General features: G+C 34.8%; 1 protein-coding gene across 8 annotated transcripts in view; it reads left to right on the top strand.

Moving 5' to 3' along the window:
* Positions 1-20,861, top strand: part of LOC114123847 (ephrin type-B receptor 1-B) — a 119,757-nt gene that overhangs the window by 71,856 nt on the left and 27,040 nt on the right. For all 8 annotated transcript variants that reach the window (XM_027986968.2, XM_027986967.2, XM_027986966.2 and 5 more), the window contains exon 3: positions 2,475-2,554. In XM_027986968.2, the coding sequence (XP_027842769.2) occupies positions 2,475-2,554 (80 nt within the window). The remainder of the gene's footprint in view (positions 1-2,474; positions 2,555-20,861) is intronic.

Genomic DNA, 20,861 nt, shown 5'->3' with positions numbered 1-20,861 from the left:
TGGCATGTATGCAATACAAATTACGGCCATCGTCGTTGATGGTATAAAAATCAAAATATATACAAAAACTCAATATAATTTTGGGTTACCTACATGAATTTCATTAAGTTACTGCTATATATTTATGTATTCGTATTTTTTACACATCTTTATAATGTGAAATATACTATGTATATTTTATATACATAATCTAGTTATTTAAGAATTCAATGTTTGAAATCATTATAAACACGTATTTGATACGTATACACCAAAACTGCTACTATAAATTTAAAAACTAACTCGATATTATAGCCATGTATTTATTTTCACATTAGATAGTCTACCAGCATGATTATCGCTTACCAGTTGCATAAATATAATAATTTACTTCAGATTCTTATAGAAGTATTACTTCAACAACAATAGATAGTTTTGTTGGTACTATTAGCTATACGCAACAAAAAAACGCAGCTATTCGAAAATGGTGAAAAAAAAATATTTTGGTTTACTTTTGCACACGAAAAAACAAAAGGGAAAAAATTTTAAATAAAAAGGTTTTCTTCCTATTTGTCTTTTACGCTGTATAGCGGGTGGTAGAGAGGGAAGGTTACCATGCATAAGCACTCGGCTAAATTAGCGTGTGCATAATACGAAAACGATGTCGTGTGCGCGGGTTTTTTTTATTTAGCAACCAATCAAGAGTGCGCGAACAAAAATGGCCGGAAACAATATAATCACATGGCTGCAGTGCGTGTAGGGCGCCCCTTTCTATCATACTGCAGTGTATATTATATACCTATATATATATATATATACTTGAAAATCCCTCATACCTCTATGTATATAACTGTATAAGGGCACCGTAAGTCTTCCCTATGCAAGCGCATACACCTAAAAATCCGATCGTTAGCGACGATAATATCATTATAGAGTTGTTTCACATGTCTCGAAGTAGTTTTTCCGACCCTCCTCGTAAGAGCACAGAATATATATGTATATTGTATGTGTTTATTATAATAAATCGTTATTTATTTTATTTTCTCGGTACCCACCTAATATTTTTAATGTCCATTTCGCGTGTGAGACGCCTGTTAAGTAGCCGGATTTATGTTTGGGTGGTAGGAGAAATGGTATAAGCGCTGGCTAATTACAGTGTGCCACCACCTACTCCGCCGCCGCATCAGAGTGTACAACTTCATTAAGGCTCGTGTAGGCAACCCCTCGACACCACCCGATCACGATTCCTCGACTCCCCGCTTCACTAACCCCAAATGATAAAGGTATTAAAAGTCGATTTTCCCTAGAAAAAGTATTTAATGTGTAGGTAAATTGTTGTAGCGCAGTCGTAGTATACTCGTATTTATTTATATATAGGTATATATTGGTTTTGGCCCGTGGGAATTTAATTAATATAAATGGAACCGGGCGAGAGGGAGTAAACAGATTACGTGTCCCTTTTTCGTATATCCAATATATACAATATACATATACATATATATATATATAGCATACGTATACGACGGACACTCTGCTGCAATGTAGCCAAGCGCCGTGTGACGGGTTGATTGGTAAAGGGAGAGTATTGCGGGGAGGAGGACGGGTTTTCCGTGGCGTGAGAGGGGGGATGTGTATTAACACGCAAAAGGGCGGACGGAGGCCAATTGAACAAATGAGAAACTCTCGTACAGTCATTTATATACCACGCCGTCGAAATTTATGTTCGTAGTCCCTTAGTTATACTATATATATATATATACCTATATGCACCATCAACCTCTCCCCGACAACCCCCGCGGGTCCCTTAGTTCATGTTACTTCGTCGTGTACGGTTTTCACGGGACAAATTCACTGTGTTCCCGGTATTATATGTATATATAGTAAAGTATATACAATGTAGGTGTAAGGATGTATATTGAACAGATACCGACCGACCCATATAGTCGTCCAATCCATATCCATGTAAAGTATTACGTGAATTTACGACGAATAGATACATAAACGTATATGTACATAAGACAAAATGGTGTACCTAACCTACCTATACCTAACATGAAGAGGGGAGAATTTTTATGGCAAAATCGTGATTTAATTAATTTAATAAATTATTATTCTGCGTGTAAAATAAACCCAAATCGTATTCAACTGCTGCAGCACTACGCTACAGTAAACAATAATATGTAATTATTAATCATAATAGAAAATGTCAATTATATATTGTTAATTATTATTATTAAGTACAATATACTGGGATCCCGAACAAGTTTATAATATATTTATAAATAAACACACTACTATAATATTATAACAGTTCACATACAATATATATTATAATGTTGAGAATTTAATAGGTTTCACTTCTAATAACAGTTCGAAATTAATGTTTTTTTATTGTATAAATATTACATAATAATATAGTATTATATACATTTTGCAAGCAATACTCGCGCATCCTTATTTTCTGTATAATAATATATTTTGTTTGTTTGTTTTAGTCGTACTTTTGGACACCACTACCGAACCCAGCCTACGATGGACTACGTATCCTTACGGACCAGACGCTAACGCAGCAGGGGTGAGTCAATGATCTTATACGATATTTGTATACACTGTATTGTTTATTGGTAGTAAGTGAGGCATAGAGAAAAAATAGTTTTACATGCTGGTATAAATTTCACTGGCGTATTTTTCCACTAGATAAAATCTATATCATAAAAATCTACGACCGAATTATATGGAGTTTTGATGTTAAATGGACTGGATTGGTGCTGCAGCATCGTTGCCAGCCCCGATTAGATGACAGATTTTAAATTATATACTTTTACTTATATTACAGTTATGTATTATACGCAATCCGTAAGCACGCCGTTCAAATTTTCTTATTTGTTTTTATGGATGACAATAAAAATGCTTCTAAGAAATCTAACATGTGTAACGGATTATAGCGACGGAATCTTGTACAGTGAGGCTAATAGATTTTTCGATTCTACCCAATCAAAACCCATGTATGATCTGGCGGTCTCCGATTTGATATATTTTAGTAATCTTCTTTTACGATCCTGCACCCCTCCGCAAGGGAAAACCATATGTTCATCCCGAAAATAATACGGTTTATTCCTTATTGGGCCAACACCTTTATATTTCCCTAAGAAAACATTCTTAGACAAAGAATAAACCGCGTTTCTGTGAAAGAAAACTATTGACTTTCATTATCTCGACCCTTCTCGTTGGATTACGTTTGATCAAGTTTCTTTAATCTTTTAATACCACATCGCAACTCCATTGTAATGTGTTCATATCGTATAAGTTTATAGTAGGTAAGCATACACAACCAAAACAGATTCGTAGAATTGTTTCCACTTATAATACATTTACATTTTCTTTAATAACTTAAATTATCTATAATTATTTTCTATTTGATTGTTTAAAACTTTCGATTGAACTACAATTAGTAAACATTATTACATGTTGAAAATGTTCGAAGTATTACATTTTATGTTCGTAGAAGAGAATATTTTAATTTTTAACGTCCCCGGGGTACACGAATCCGTTAACGAATGAGGTCAACTAGACGTCAAAAGTGACACATTTCCCGGAAAAAAAAATAATTAACGTCCATCGAGTGTTTTACTGATCAGCTGTATTGGTGCACCGCTTGCACTACTGCTCCATCATTTAGTGTGTACATACCGCCGCCGATAAACTCTGTCAATTATATGTATATTATATATTAGTTTTAAAACACTATTTTGGCCCGCCTTATTTTCGGAAGTAGTACTTAAGTTTACATACGAAATGCTGTGGATCTGTCGTATTTCCTCTTATAGATATATATACTACAACAAATACTCAGTGTATAAAGGGTTTTAGAAACTTTGTAGGAAACAAGTTTTACGGTTCAGCGCGTCGTAAGTAAGTAGACGTAATACTGTGGGCGCGCGTATACGATAAATAAAACGCCGTCTTTGGCGACAAACTCTGGGTGGACAATTTGACGGTCAAATCTTGTACGCGTTGACTTGATCAGCTCTTGCTGCTTCGTATAATATTATATTTCTCGTATGGGATAACGCAATCGTGAAAATTCGACGGGAAACGCGACGACAGTACGGTACAACATTATATTATTTTAATATAATACTATATTATATTGTCATGTATTATTTTATATAATTCTGATTCGCAAATACCTTGCTTTTAATCTATACATCAATACTACTCGCTACGTACTTATACCTGCGGAAACGACTAGGTACCTATTGAACGTTTATAGGTCCTTCGCGAGCTCGGGGCTGTAATATATATCGACTTCGCCCTGTGTTAAAATCATGTTGAAACTACGTGGTGTCACCCCTCCACGGATCGCACGCAATGTAAGATTGAGTTATTATAATATAATGTTTATAATTATTAATTCGCCCGTTTATATCTTCCGTCTCACGACAAATAGTATTATATAGCTGCAGATTATGTTCGTACACTTATAACTTAACACGTATAGGGTAACCTACAGTGATTTCGTAATTTCCGATTTTTCCCGTTAGTATAATAGGTACACGGTTAAATAGGAAAACACGGTGGGTCGACACATGTAATTTATGCACACGCGCGGACACGTGAATTTCGATTTTATTTTTCTTTCGCACGCACGTTTCTCCCCTGGCGACGCACTCCTATATAAAAATATTCCTATTCAGTCTACAGTCTACACGCATTTTTATCATAATAATACCATTATATATTATTATCATATACATTATACATATTATGTATATCATTCCGTCATCACCTCCTTATACATCAATTATATCTAATCTATATATACTCGCCGTTATCGTAACTCGTAAGTGTAAAATGTGTCCTCTTATTATATATAGTCAGATACTCGTTATACTATACCTATATTATTATTATATTGCGGATCATCTGGCAAGTGAAAATAAACATCGGATTTTCTTGGCTTTATATTTAAAGCAAAAAAATTACTGAATTTATTTTTATGCAAATTATCAATGTGATATCTGACATTGCATTTTGACAAGCTTTGAGAAATCTGGTAATTGGTAGGTATATAATAAATAATAATGTATACAAATAGTTGGTCTTAAAATTTAATCAAAATCATTGTTTGACATTCTTAACCTGCAAAATATATATTATAACTCACACATACTTAGTCCGAGGTCGACCACGACTTCTCTGTAGTAGTACCTACGCCTTATAGGATATTATACATATTATCTACAATCCACATATACGCGTGCACATTCATGCAGTGCATAAGTCTCAAGTCTGTCCCTTTACATAGATAGGCGTATTATGTATCCCATATCATTATTTCCGCATGCGCGGCAATCAGTCGTCCGGCGAGCGAAGACGATAATATCGGATTTTCTAGGGTGTGATGTATTGTTGTACCTACCTATATCTACGGTGGTTAGTGCGGAGGGATTTATGCATATATACCACCTATATATAATATTATTATTATATTATTGTACGTATATAGAGAGGGAGAGTAATCCGATCGGTAAAATGGTGGCGCGGTTACCCGGGTATATCTATAGGTAGGTACCTACATAACATTATATTGAATCGCGCTTGGCGTCCGATGGACGGGAAGCCTTATACAGATTTTGTTTCGGACACTTATATTACTGTTATATACCCATACGATGTGCGTGCGTTCGTGTGCGGCGACGTCCATCCGCGTCCGTCCGTCATCGTTCGTTCGCGGGCCGGCGAGCGGTATACCGCCACCGCCGGAGGCAGTATACGAAAACTGGGCGTGTCCGGCGAGTCCAATTAAAAGCGTCGTCTCTTGCTCCGAGTATATATATAAGTAAACGTGCTTGGAATTCCCCCGCGTGCGATGTGTACAAAGTACCCGCACATTACGTATATATATAATATTAGGACGTATATTATTCGTATTGTCATTCGTGTGGTTCCGGGCGAAATCGCCGCGCGCCATGGTATATTATTGCACTCGGTCTTGAACCTAAGCCGCTCCGAAAATAGGAAAAATAATACAAATTATTGCAGCTATCATATTATTGCACTACCATAATAGTAATAAATAATAATTATTATCACGTGCTTTTCGTGGGACCACACCCCGCAAAATAAGTATCTACATTATTATCGATAGTCGATAGGTATGTATAGGGTATTTTACTATTTCACCGTCGTAGAAAAAAAATAAAACCTCGAGCAACGAAACCCCTGCTGCCTTCTAAAACCAATAAATCTTTTTGTTTTCAAATGTAAATTTTTTACGATAATGCATCAATAATACGATCGCGGATAATAGATAATATTATGGATTATATATACCAGATACTACCCAACTCAGCTCCAAAAAACCTCAATATTTCGGTGCTTCGGGCAAATATTATAGATATTTTGCCAAAAAAAAAAATATATATGGATATATAAATATAATATATACCATCATTTTTGTAATTTACTATACGCATCTAACAACACTATTATTATATCGCAGTTAAGTACAAATATATTAAAGAAATTAATGCAATGCATAAGTGGTGCATCTCTTTCCTGATCCGATCTATTTGGGTTGAATAAATATTAAAATGTCAACATTTATATAAATGTATTTGGATTAAATATTATATATTATCATTATAATACGTACCTATGTATTATTATTTTGCTACTTCAATCATTTTTAAATGTATACCGAGTAATACGTTGTGATTCTCAGTAGAAAACAGCAAACTTGTTGCCATTTTCTTTTCTGTGACATCGATAAATTCGTGAATTTTTTAGTTGCGGTTGTGGCGGTTATAGTTAATACAATTCTTTTTTTGAAAATATCTTCATTCCACAAATAGATAAAAAGTTTAGTCCAATCTAGTCATTAGATAAATAACAAATAAGAGATTTCAGTAGATGTGTCTTGGATAATATACATATTACATATAGTTATATCGATTAGAAATATTTGGTTGATATCTTGCAGTAGTCGAAAGTAGCGCCCTAATTGTAGTGCGCTACTTTATTTATAGCTCTGCCACAGTATATACACAATGTAGTGGCGTGCTAAAGTACACTAATTAGTTAAAACTTCACGCTTAGCGTAGTAAAATTTATTGCTGCCTACTTGATGATAGTTAAAAAATATTCTGTGATAAATAAACTTCTGAATCATGATAATTCAATATAGTTAATATTGATATTGATAAGTCATTATATAATATTTCACGATTATTTGCTTTTGATACAAGAACATTTAAAAAAAAATTCTGCGAATATAATATTATAGCTCTTTACGTTTAAACAATTATTAGGTAGTAAACAATAATTTTGAAAAATAGCAATGGCAAACAACTATTTTTAGAAATAACTGTAACATTGGAGGGTTACAAAATAATAAAAAAAATAAATAATAAAAAACAGTCGCGTCCCAACCACTGGTATTTTGATAATTATAAAAGTATTGGCCGCTGTCCGGTGAAAACAAATTTGTGTCACTGTCACTTCAATTTGTATGGTACATCATGCATATATCATACTACCTATATGACTGCTATGTGGTATATGCTCGGTTGGCGTTACTGAAAATAATTTAAATTATTTTTTTTAAACGACATAATATTGTTCTGATTTTACGCGGGCTTATCGCCTCCCCGGCTTCCCCAAGTGTTGCATATCGGTCGTCGTATCATATAAGCTGTGTAAGTACATTTTATTCAGTGTGTCTATTATCATTATAAATAGCCGTACATACGAGTATTTTATGTAATATTATATACAATGTGTACAAATAACGAATTATTACTTCGATTAACAATATAGCGCGCGAGCACGTGCAAGTATACATACTGAAACGAGCGTAGTAAATTGCATCCTTTATTGGTACACATCCGCGGAGCACATATTAACATAACCGTCAATTACGACCGTCAACGCCGATGTGCGTTTTATTCTAATGTCAATTACAATGCGTTTGGCCGTGTCCTAACACTCGTGCAACGTACATCGTATAATATATATATATATCATTATTATTATTAGATGCACCACAGAGTTCGTACGCAGTCACCACCTCGGCTGTACTGCAGTGACAGTTATTACGATATTTTAAATAACACGACGACAGAACGATAATATAGATACAGTAATAATCACCGACGCCGCCGTCATCAGTACACATTATGTACAACGTACAATTTGTATATGCGTTCCACGTATTGTTAATAATAATTACACGATGTACTATATATTTTACTAACCAGTAACCATCCATAGGTAGGGTATTCGCATTGTATGTTTTTTACGAACTCGATGAAAATCGTCGCCTCACACGATAGTCATCCGCACTGCGTTATAGTACCGCACGTAATGGATTTCAGGTGAAAACATTAATTTTTTAATATTATTTTATAATATTTCGTCAGACTCATAAAACATAGCTGGTCGAATGTATAATATACATTATACAGTATGAGTTTATTAAAGATATAATAATATACAAATCGTTGTCATCATGTTTCGTCTGGGTCTGCTGCAATAGGTATAAAGCGTCCGACGCTCATAAAACACTACGCCAATCGCGTTGATAAAGAACACTCGTGGTTTCCACATGATTAAGAAAAATTCTCTTCGTATATTATTATATATATTTTTAAACTAGCATTCGTTATGTTCATACTTGTTTTAGGGACGACTTAACGCACTTACATAAAATTATTATTGATTAACCGTATTTATATTTAGTCCATACCCACTCGTACTCGGATTTAAGCTACACTATTTAAACAACATTATATTATACATACCTTCCTATCTATGTGCAAATAATATCACCTACGCGCGTTTATTTTATGATGTTAGCTAAAATTAATTATTCAAATAGTAGGTATTAGTATCCAAAGTATATTTTCCGTTTGAAAATTTTTTATAAGAAGTCGATAAGTAGGTATTATTTTTAATAGTTACTTAATTCCTATATAGCTGTAGGTACATTGTTTTTTCTTTTTTGTTAAATTTATTTAACACAGTTTTTAACTACAGTCGACTTTATGGGATTTGTCCGACATTTATTAAACGGTCGTATTTTAGCAATAAAACCGTTTAACGTTCGCGATTGTCCATTAATTTCGGACAAGTAATCGTTAAATTTATTGTTTTCTCATTGAAAACTATTAAAGTCACCCACGTTTCCGCCCCCCGTAGCTTTATTGCGAAGCCGCGAAGGTATCATGTTATCAAAATATAACTTCCCAGTTACCATGTGTATTATATTTACTGATTACCCGGATAAGACTAAAGTTCATTAAATACAATTTACAGAAAATATTTATATTGCCATAATAATGCGTATGAATAAATCATCCTATATTATTTATGTATAATGTGCCTAAAGGATTTTAGTAATTAAAATAAACCATTGCGTTATATACTTGATTTCTTATAATACACTTAATATAGGTGAAAAAGTTAATACATTTCTAATCAAATATATAGATGATAGGTACCTACAACTTTTTTTTTTGGTTTAAAATCGACGGCGCCACGGGAACTGCTTTCGCTTTGCTTTCGCGAAAGATAGGTACAACTTATAGTATTTAAATGTTGGTCATACCTAATAATCGGTATGACGGTATACCTACTAGCTAGTAGCTACTATATGGTGGAATAGTCTATATATATATATACTATTATTTTATATATATATATATATATATATTTATGTAATATGTATATTGTATATGTATAAACACATATTATGTACGTATACTTAGAAATAATGTTTTGCTCAACGGACTTGTTATACTAAACCCTAAAATAAAAAATGCATTTTTCTGAATAGCCTATAAATAAAAATTATAAATAACCTACTAAAATACTTAATAAAATAAAATAAGGACCTTAATTTTTCATATAATTAATAAAATATATTATTTATATCTATAACAAAGTAAATTTATAGAACCCTCAAAATGTATACCACTAATCACATTTTGTGGTAGTATAATATAATATTATTATATTATAGTATTACATTCTTTAAAATTATTATTAATGAACTAATTATCATCAGAGTTGGTCTAAACTAAAATTTCATATTTGATATAGATCTATTCACAAAAAAATTCCATTTTTTTTTTTTTTGTACCTATAAATCACGTGTTATTTAATTTAAATTCCTGAAAATATAAAAAAAAAACATTAATTATTTCAGTATGGCAAATAAATAAATTTTTTTAAATTTCATATTATTCAATAAAATTTAATCGTTTAAACTATTACAAGTTGTACTGTAGAACGTATATTTTGCACGTACACATTATACAATATACAATAGACATATACATATACATATATAACCAATTTCTACAGTAATTCAATTCAACGTTCTAAAATACCTAAGTATTTTCATTGATTTACTCGACTTGATAAAAATTTTCACGCATTTTGCTATGATTTAATTTTGTTTTTCAATTTAAACTTTTATATTAAGAAAACAATTGCTTATTATAGTCGGGTGTAATAATAAATATTTTTTTAACGTTTGAAAGAATGTCGTGAAACTGTGAAATTGTGTCAGAAACACCGTCGTGGCGTCGTCGTCTACGTGTTTTTACGGTCATCTGTGCTGATTATAGTTTTTAAGCCGTTGTCGTTGCGGGAAAGATTAGTCAGCACTTTTAAGATGAGATTATGCTGCAAATATTGTTTGGAGGATTTATTTGGACCGTGAGAAACTATGACACCGGTGGCGGCCTGGTCGAGATAAAACATTACTCCGCACACAAACACCTACTACACACTGCTGCGCACACACTCATACGTTTTGATAAATATGTATGTATATTTAATAACTGAAGATGAGTGAGAGAGAGAGAGAGAGAAACGGCGGCGAGGATATAAGCTGCAGGATAATCTATGTGGCATTTTGAAAATTGATTGGGTCGTCGTCGCCGCCGCCGCCGCCGCCGAACCGCTCACTCTGTTAAAGGTCAATTAAATCAGGCCTGACATTCCGGCCGACGGCAAAACGGAAATAACGTTCGTGGCCTGGGGAATTAGCATACACGACTACGGTGTTTTTTTCGCTCATATATGCATACACGCGCGTTATATTATTATACACACAACCATTATACGATGGTGTTTCCTTTTGTGCCCTGTGCGTTCGATATTGTCGCTGCCGCCGCATGTACCTATATTATGTGTTTATCGGGTGCGAGGTTTTGTTACAGACTATAACAATGTATACGTGTAAGAAGTAAAAGAATAACATTTATACATATACTTAAACAATACACACTGCGACTGCGTCGGCGGGTGTGTACAGGTGAAGGGGTTGCTGATGACGGGGCATATTATATATACTATACATAATATAGTGTAAGAGAGCGGAGAGGAAAAGGAGTAAACATATCGCGCGAGCGTTCGCGTGTGTGTGTATAGTCTCGTTTTGAATTTACATGTACATAACATTATCCGGTGAATTATTACCATTACAATTTACAAGTTCAGGTCACACCCAGGACGCAAATCGCGCGCGCTCGGACGTCTTTATATATTCTTATATATTTTTATATTATATCCTTTTTTTCCATCGTCGTTCTTTTTTATTTATTCCCGCATCCGCACTCTATACGCGTGTATCCCGTTCAAGCACAGCCTTTACGCCCGAGCAATTTGATTGTCTGTATAACGGCTACCTAGCTATATAAGACTAGGACTAGAAACACTTGCATTTCCAGAACAAATAACAGAATATAGATGTTTACGTCGAAGACGTATACCCAGGTATATTACCTATTATTTTTTTTTACATCAGAGTTCAAACAATTTTTTTATGAAAACAGGCAGCTTCTCGTCTGTCGAAACAACAATTTAATGTTTTGTATAAACAACAATTAATCATAATCATAAACGATGTGATATACAATTTTTTGCAGAAGATAAAGTGCAGTTGCCAGTTTATTCGTAATATTATTATTCGTGAGTAGGTACATTATTTACTATTGCTATATATATTTTACTAGTTTACTTTACTATAGTTAACGATCATAATCATCATCATTATCATAATGTTGATTGACGGTCGACTCGACGTTGTCAATATATATGTATACATAAAGACAAATATGATAATTCGTTCATTTATATGTTAAATTTCGTCGTGATTATTATCGTATACGGAGGGGAAAAGGATCATAATAATCGTTTTATTCCCTTCCGAGCTAGTCGCGCTGTCTACACAGCTGCAGTTGATTTTTTTCACCGTAAAAGTTTTTAAATTATAAATATTTTTGTTACGAAATCATCGCTAACGATAGTCGACTAAGGCGGCGATGACATACGCGCAAGGTGCATCGTTATTAATTTATTATATACTATACATATACACATTATTAGGTTTATACTTTATACCTACGCATGTTACGTGTAAGTATATCACGCTAATCATAATAATGTGTTGCGCTGGTAAGGCGCTGGCAGTCCGGACTCCGGAGGCGACGTATCAGTTAAATTAGAAAACTCGGACGTCACCTCCTCGACCGTTTCCGGTTATTAGCGCCAAGGTAGTTATCGAAATGGGTTTTAAATCAAGCCGCGGGTTTTTGTACGGCCGATGGCGACGAATAATATAATAATCTCAGAGAGTATATATTTAAGTATAGAAAAACCGTAGCCATAGCCGCACACCGCGTCGTTACAACAGCACGGACAAAGGATAGGTTGCGGTTTTCTGGATCATTTCACGGTACGGTGGACGTCATCGTCGCCGTCGTCGGCATCGTCATTTTCGTCGTTGTGTTGCCCTCGGTCTCCCTTAGGAAGATACACGTCATTTAGAATTATTATATATTATCGCAGCGCAGAGTACCTACCTATATTATACTACGTGCGGGCGTGCGTGCAGGAAAACCGTGAAAATAGAACGCGCAAACAATTATCTCTGTGCGTATTAAATTAGTCATTCCCGTGGCCCCTTTTATTGTCGTTTTCAAAGTATCTTGTACGATTTTTGTCGGCGGTGGCCGTTTAATTTCATTAACGATTTCTTTTTGTCGGACGAGCGATGTGACTTTTCAATTGGAAACGTATTTCGACGAGTTCACAAGCCACACCCGAGAGGTATCGTCGCATCGTCATCGTCAGTACAGTCGTTTGTTATTATTATTATTATTATTTTATCTAGGGGGCCATATTAGGTACCGTATACACTGTACACAGTGTAGTGTAGCGTACTAGATGTATACCATTATAATAATGTTATAAAGTATATAATATGTGCTGAGCGCTCGTACTTTATAACATTGTTATATTGTATGCGTCGCATAGAAGACGAGTGAAAAAAAAAATAGACGATAGACGACGACGACGACGATTACACGACATAACAATGACGACGATGTAATAACACGCGCCGAGTTGGGAAAAGTGAAAAAAATGACCACCGCAGCCGCCCAGATTATTATAATGACTCCTGCGGTCTCTCATCACCCACGAAAAGAACGCGACGGAAATTTCTTTTATAACAATTGGCGAACACAATGGCCGCCGTAAGATTCGGTCGCGTACGGATACACTTATATATAATAATACTGTGTGTGTATTATACACATACACTGGAGCGCGTGCGTTATTATAATATTGTGTTATAGCAATAATAATATATTATTATTATCATACTCGCAAACATCGACAGCTCGGCGGCGGGTCGTCACTCGTCCGGCGTCGTTGAAATCATTTTTCCTTCCTTGTAGGTATAAAATGTGATGTACGTTTTGCTCGTTTTTATTATTAATTTTTTTGTTTTAACTTTTTTCGCAAGTAGGTACTTATAATATGTATTTGTGACCATAACGTGTGTATACCGTGCGCGAACTCTGTATTATATTTTATATAATGTGATGAAAAAAATAAATGACGGCCTACGTTAAGTTATTTCTTCTAATTGACGCCTGTAAATTATATTTTACACGTACTTTATACGAGTACAAAATTACCCTATGATACTATGACTTGTTTAGTGAAAATCGGTGTACACCATTTTATTATCTGTACGGTTTAGTTATTTAGTATCTCAGTTTAAATTTTGATCTCCATTAGTCTCAACAGTGATGTCTGTATAAAGTGATTTTCTGCAGTTCAGTATAGTAAATCGATAAAAAAAAAAAAAATGTCAAGATAATCTTGTTTTCGTTTATCGCAAGATAATTTCGTCCTCGAGATGACATTTTTCGATAATCCGGTGGAATATTAATATGCACAAAACCATAATTATTATTCGCTAACCGTCGCGATATTATGTCATCTCACATATTATATTTATTTATAATGTTAAATTGTCGGTGTCGTGCAGCTATTCTTATACGTTTATACATATGACATGATGCGCGTGCGTGTCTATATGCAAATATTAATATAATAACATGTATATTGTACATGTATATATATATATGATGTATTATGCAATATATATTGGAACGAAATCGTCGGCTCGTTAATTCCGCAGATTTATTAACGTGATATACCGCAGTCATGCATATATATTATACACGATAACTTATACAGTATAACGTACTAAATATATATTTATGTATATTATATACGGTGATGGCGAAATGAGTACAAATCGAGTGTGCGCACGCAAATCCAAAATTAACGAGCCTGTTCGTGTCAGCAGTCGTCATGATTGTTGACAAGGGTGCAAGCGATGGTACTTTTCTGCGCGGATATCCTAAGCTGGGCGTATACCTGTGGTGTGTATTCGTATGTACCTATATATATATATATATATACATGAAGTGTACGTGCAATAATACAACTAACAAGCAGAGACGAAATTTTCGTCGCCGCCACTGCCACTTGTCAATTTTCCGGCAAAACGATAAACCGTCACGCGACGACCGGATTCGCCGGATTTCACATTGTACACTGTGCCTATATAGTATATATATATCGTAAAATAATAATAATTCAACGTGGCTATAGGCGGTAGTATCTACTGCATCCAACCTATCCCCAAAGGATTACACGTCGATATTTTTTTCCCCGTACTAGAGAAAACTAAGTATATAATATACTCGCCTGTATGTGTGTGCTACGTACGTGTTTTCGTCGTCATCGACGTTTTCCTTTGATCGTCGTTCTATTGCAGCAATGTGTAATGTATATATATATATACGTGTCTACGTGTATGTGTGTGCGTGCGTACCCCCGAGGGAGTTCATTAATAATAACGCGTTGGGTATATGTATAAGGGAAATTAAACCTCTGCTCGTACGTACATATAATATCGAATTCGCCCAAGTTTTTATGGCTGGCCACAATATTTATGACGTACGCCACCGCCGCCGCGTCGGTCAACTTTTACGACCGACCACCGATATAACGATGCGCCTCCTCCGCTGCTTCCGATAATACATGATAATATAAACCACAGAGTATATTGCAGTACACGCACGTATATATATTATACATACTATATTATATACCCCACTGACTAGCTCCACGCTGTGTGCTAAACGCGTAGAGAAAACTTACGGGTGAAAAAGGTAAAAAAAATATATTTCTATATTATATGTTATACGAATATTCAGCGCCTTACGCACAATATATTGTATTGTTATGGTGTAATATGCATTTATACGTCATATTATATAGATAAAACGCGGTGTAATTTAGAGTCTTATTTCTCCTTGTACCCACCTGCGTTGCGGCACTTCGTCGACGAACAGCGTGCATGCAAATATCGTTAAATTCGTATTATTATAGCTGAAGGAGGTATAGTGTTCGTCGTAGACGAAATAAATTCACGGACTAGGAAGTCGTAAATTCTTGACGGCTGATAAACGTATATTGCTGCCTGTACACACGTGTTATGCGTTGATGAATACATGAATATATTTACACATGTCAGCTATATAACTATATTTACATGCGAATTTCACGTCTCAAGATGGTGGGTATCCAACAGTGAGTCGTGGGTGTGTGTATGTAAGGATGACACAATTTGTAATATGTGCATATACGATAGAGCATACATAAGTATAGTTCAATCTGCATACCGTCTGGTGTGTGTCCGTTTTTGAACGCACAATAATTTCTGGCCCTACTATGTACATACATAATACATATATTATAGAAGTTAACATATTGCCCGTATCAACATTTCAACGTTTAAAATTCATTTTCGCGTTCGCCAGAGTTCTACATGCGAAAGTATATTGTGTGATGTAGTATAATGACGTATAACGGCGTTACCGAGACAAACTATTTTATTATTTCGTTACAAATTTCCAAATATACTTATACATAATATAATAATATATTATGTTATTACATATGCACTTGTGTATACCTACTATAAACGTTTATAGGTAATATTATTTGTGAATTAATCAACTTACCCTAAAACATTATAGTAAACGTGCAGTTGAAAGTAATTCGATTGATGATAATAATAAAATTTGAATATTATACGAATATGATAATTTTTCGACTTTGACGTACGTACGAGTATGATTGTGAGATTGTATAAATATGTAAATGTAATATATTATATCAGTATAATATTTAGTCATATATCGAATAACTAAACTATATTATATTAATTAGACAAGCAAAAGTTCGTCTTCTGCTCTCGCGCACTTGTACTTTTGTCTAGGCATATGTATTCTGAAATAACTTTTGCAGTTGATTATAACTAAACTTTTGATGTACAACATGACACACCGAGAGCGTACGGTGTTTTAGCCCAAATTATTGTGTACAAAATACATCACGTATTCATATTATACAATACACGAAACGACGTTTGACGCGAAACCGCTGGTATCCGACAAAACATCAGTTCTCTCTACATGATTATGTATTCGGTTTTATAGTTTGAAAGGAAGTTGATACATGTACAAATCTGCATGTTTGTATAAATAATATAAACTATTTTTGAACTCGATGTGGAAAATATTTCAGCCACCGGTTGTATTTTGCAGCTGAATTTCAATACGAGCACGACTATTAAGCAGCTACCTCGGCGACGTCTCACGTCTCGCGTGACATTTCAAGTAAAAACGCTTTGTACGTGAAAAATCGTCGTTCGTTTCGCCGGGTTTACGTGATTGTTGTGGACAAAAAGAAAAACTGATAAAATGGAAGAGATTGAAGGGGTTGGGAATGGATGAAAAAAACAGGGGTCATAAATATAAGGATCGGACGAAAGCTCGCTGACCCATGCTTGGCCCATGAGTTTCGGATTACTATATAGCTGCAACGGTAAAGCTGTATATATATGTATGTACTATAGTTTCCACGAAGAGAGAAGAGAACATTATTACATATATATATATATATACGCGGCAGTAGAGCCAAAACTTTTGAACAATAATTAATCGGGTTGGCCGCAGTAACAAACTTATACTGGCGTTCGTATATACAGCGCGGGGAAACTTCTCAGCAGCGGTCGACGGTGGTGTGCGGTCGATCTTCTCCCTGCCGTCGTCGTTTACTCGTCAAGAACATTCTTTTAAATATCAGTTCAGAGGTCTTTAATTTTCATAATTTAATCATTTTATACTTGGTTTTTTCCTTCGTCTTTTGTCATTGTCGCTCCGCGCAGTGGCGGCGTACTGGTTTTTCGTAGCTAATGAGCGAAACACCTCTGTACAGACCCCCAAACCCTGTGGATTTCCACAGCCATCGTCAAAGAGTTATTTACTCGTATTATTTCGGATATATTGCTGGTCATCAGTCAACTGGTCCCGCGGGTGGTGCTGCTGCAGTGTAAAGCGCGATCTCCGTTTTTTTTCTCCCCTTCGTTTAATGATCCGGAATGTGCTGCTGCCGTGATGCGAAATTGCATTATTCGTGAAACGTTGTATAGAATTTCACGAAAAACTCTCATTTTACCCGGGACGATTCACCATCGCGACGAGTCTTAAAGATGTGTTCATTGTTATTATGCCCTCCTTTAAATCTTTTGGCCTGGTCGTCGTAAATAAATAGAATTATTTCGTCTTATCGTGTAATAATTATTTTATAGCATGTTGGACATTACCAATAGTAATGTGAATGGTGTGTGTGTTCAGTGATCTTCACGCGCATTCGTGCATTCATTGCCAACCCCATCGCCTAAATAATAATATTTCCGAGAGAATATTTTATAATTATATATATATATATATATATATATATATATAGAGAGAGAGAGAGGCTCGTGGTTGTTATAATCGTTGTCGTTTTCCCGTGAATAAAACATGCGGCGAATTTGAATTTAAATCGAAAACGGGGTTGGTTTTAATTAATTTTCTTTTTTCTTCACTTCTGCGAACAAATCAATAAATGGAAATTTCACGAGCGCACCGCACTTGTATATATATTATTATATTATATTGTATTGTTATATACCATGCGTATATTGCGTTATTGTAAAGACCGTCATCGTGTCTATATTATATATTCTTTGAACTGGAAAACGCGCACCCCCCGAATTGACATCGAAATGCTCTTTTCCGCGCAACCCGACAAAATATTTCCGTCCTGCCATTAAAGAGTACACGGTTGTTCTATTATGTACTATATATATTTTTTTTATGTGTACCTATCAAATAACGAGTAACGCCGTTGACGGGCTTCGTCTGCTGACCTGATCTATATAATATGACTTTTATGTAACTATCGCTGTATAATATGATGTACTATAACATGAATAATCCGAATTATTAACGTTCAATATATTATATTATTATAGATAATAATATACAGGTATCTGGTATACGTATATATTATGGTGCGATGCATTAGTATTAATTCCCGTAATTTTTTATCTCCACAATTTTTCGAATCTATTTTTCCGCATTAATCGTTAACGCTGTATAAAATATAGCACAGAGATTGTAGGGTATACTTCCTTCGCTTATAAATTATAATACCTATACCTAGAGTATTATACATGTATTATATTGTCTGTAACATATTATACCTATATACAGGTATGCAACGATAACGCGTATTACATAAGAACCGTTCATTAAATGCGGCGGTATATGTATATGATTTTTATCGGTCATCTAGATCTCGATTGAAGTGCATATAACTATAATACACGTACAAAGTTTTTATTTTTCATTTAGTTTTAGACATAATCTACGCAGAACACGACGTTTCTACGACGACGGTGACGGTTTGTGCGTACCTACCTATATAATATTACTGTATACAATACGCATTATAATATAATGTAAGGCCGTCTGCGTGCTATGTTTTTTTTTTTTTTATTATTATTATTATTATAATATACATATATATATGTATTTATTCGTGATAGTTTTGAACTTTGAATTTCCCATGTTCCACTAAGGTTGATTTGACGGTCGTGTGCGAGCCGTTTATACGTACATGTATACTCGATACTGGACAGAGCTAGGTTGACAAAATAAAAAAATAAAATATCAAATAGAAATACGAATAACGGGATTGAATGGCAAAACGACAGCGCGCAGAGCACATTCATCGAAGTACGTGTACGTACGTATGCGGTTGTGTGCGTATACATATTTAAATCCAATGACATATCTACACGTTGGGTCCAAAAGAATAAATTACATTTTACCGCGTCACCTTTTGAAAACCATACACTGGCGGCACCGGCAGCGGCGTGGACCGCAATCTTTTGACGTGGACATTTGCATAATGCGACAAGTAGCCGCTGCTTTTCTGCTTCCGCCATTACCTCTTCGTATGTTTTCTTTCTTTGTATACTCACGCACACACACGCGCGCGCTACAACTGGCGGCATGCGAACGACCACCAATAATGTATAATAATAATATTATATATATAGAATATAGATAGGTAGGTAGGTATATATGTGTGTAAACCCTTACAGCATCGTCTCCGTCTATACATACCGTCATCCCGTAGATACACACACATATATATATATACTATTATTATGCATATTATTATGTATAAATATATTATTTAATATGTATACCTCTAACTCTTATTAGAATTGAATCTACCGGTTGTTAATGTAATTATCCCGAATGACGTTTACAAATCGAGGACGCTTGGTTATATATTCTCCGGATTCCTTTTCCACGGTAAAAAAAAATATATATTATGTATGATGATGATAATAATAATAATAATAATAATACAAGTATGCAATACGCCGCGCGTACCTCTATAAAAAAAAAAAAGGAGGTAGCCGCACTGCAGCAGCGTGTTGTCTCGGTTCGCCCCATTAATGGCACTTTAATAACGTGCGCGGCAGCGGTGGGCAATTAAATACACATTATAGTTATATGCGCGCCGCGCGAGTGTGTACTGTGTGTGTGCATGTCCTGTGTGTGAGCGCGCGCGCTTAACTTTTTTATTCGAATGCTATGACGGTGAGTCTTGGAAAAAAAAATAACTTCCATCTCTTTGCGACCGGTCATCTGTTGCGGTGGGTTGTGTATACGGTATTATATTACATATATATATATTTATATATAAAATATTCCTCCCCACGTATTTCCTCCCTGATGATGAATACCACAAAGTCGTCGTCGTCGTCGTCGCTGTATGTTCCGTCGTCTTTTTTACGTTTTTTTCCCTATACACATATATCTTATTATTATAATTCACATATATAGTTTTTTTTTATATATATATATATATATATTATACTATATACGAAACGCGCTCCGTAATGACGTACCGAATTATGTGGAAGATTTCTGGGCTCATTAAGCACTCCGTTCGAAAAATGGTTTTCGGCGTGTTAATGACGCCGGAAAACGCGCTTTCTCCTCTCCCAAGGGTATAATTGTATACGCGTTGCTAGTACGCCGCTGAGTTACACTGTCAGTGTATATAATAATATAATATATAATACACAGAGA

The sequence above is a fragment of the Aphis gossypii genome, chromosome 1 (assembly GCF_020184175.1).
Source record: "Aphis gossypii isolate Hap1 chromosome 1, ASM2018417v2, whole genome shotgun sequence".
NCBI classification, from domain to species: Eukaryota; Metazoa; Arthropoda; class Insecta; order Hemiptera; family Aphididae; genus Aphis; species Aphis gossypii.
This window is presented reverse-complemented; position numbering and strand designations above follow the sequence as displayed.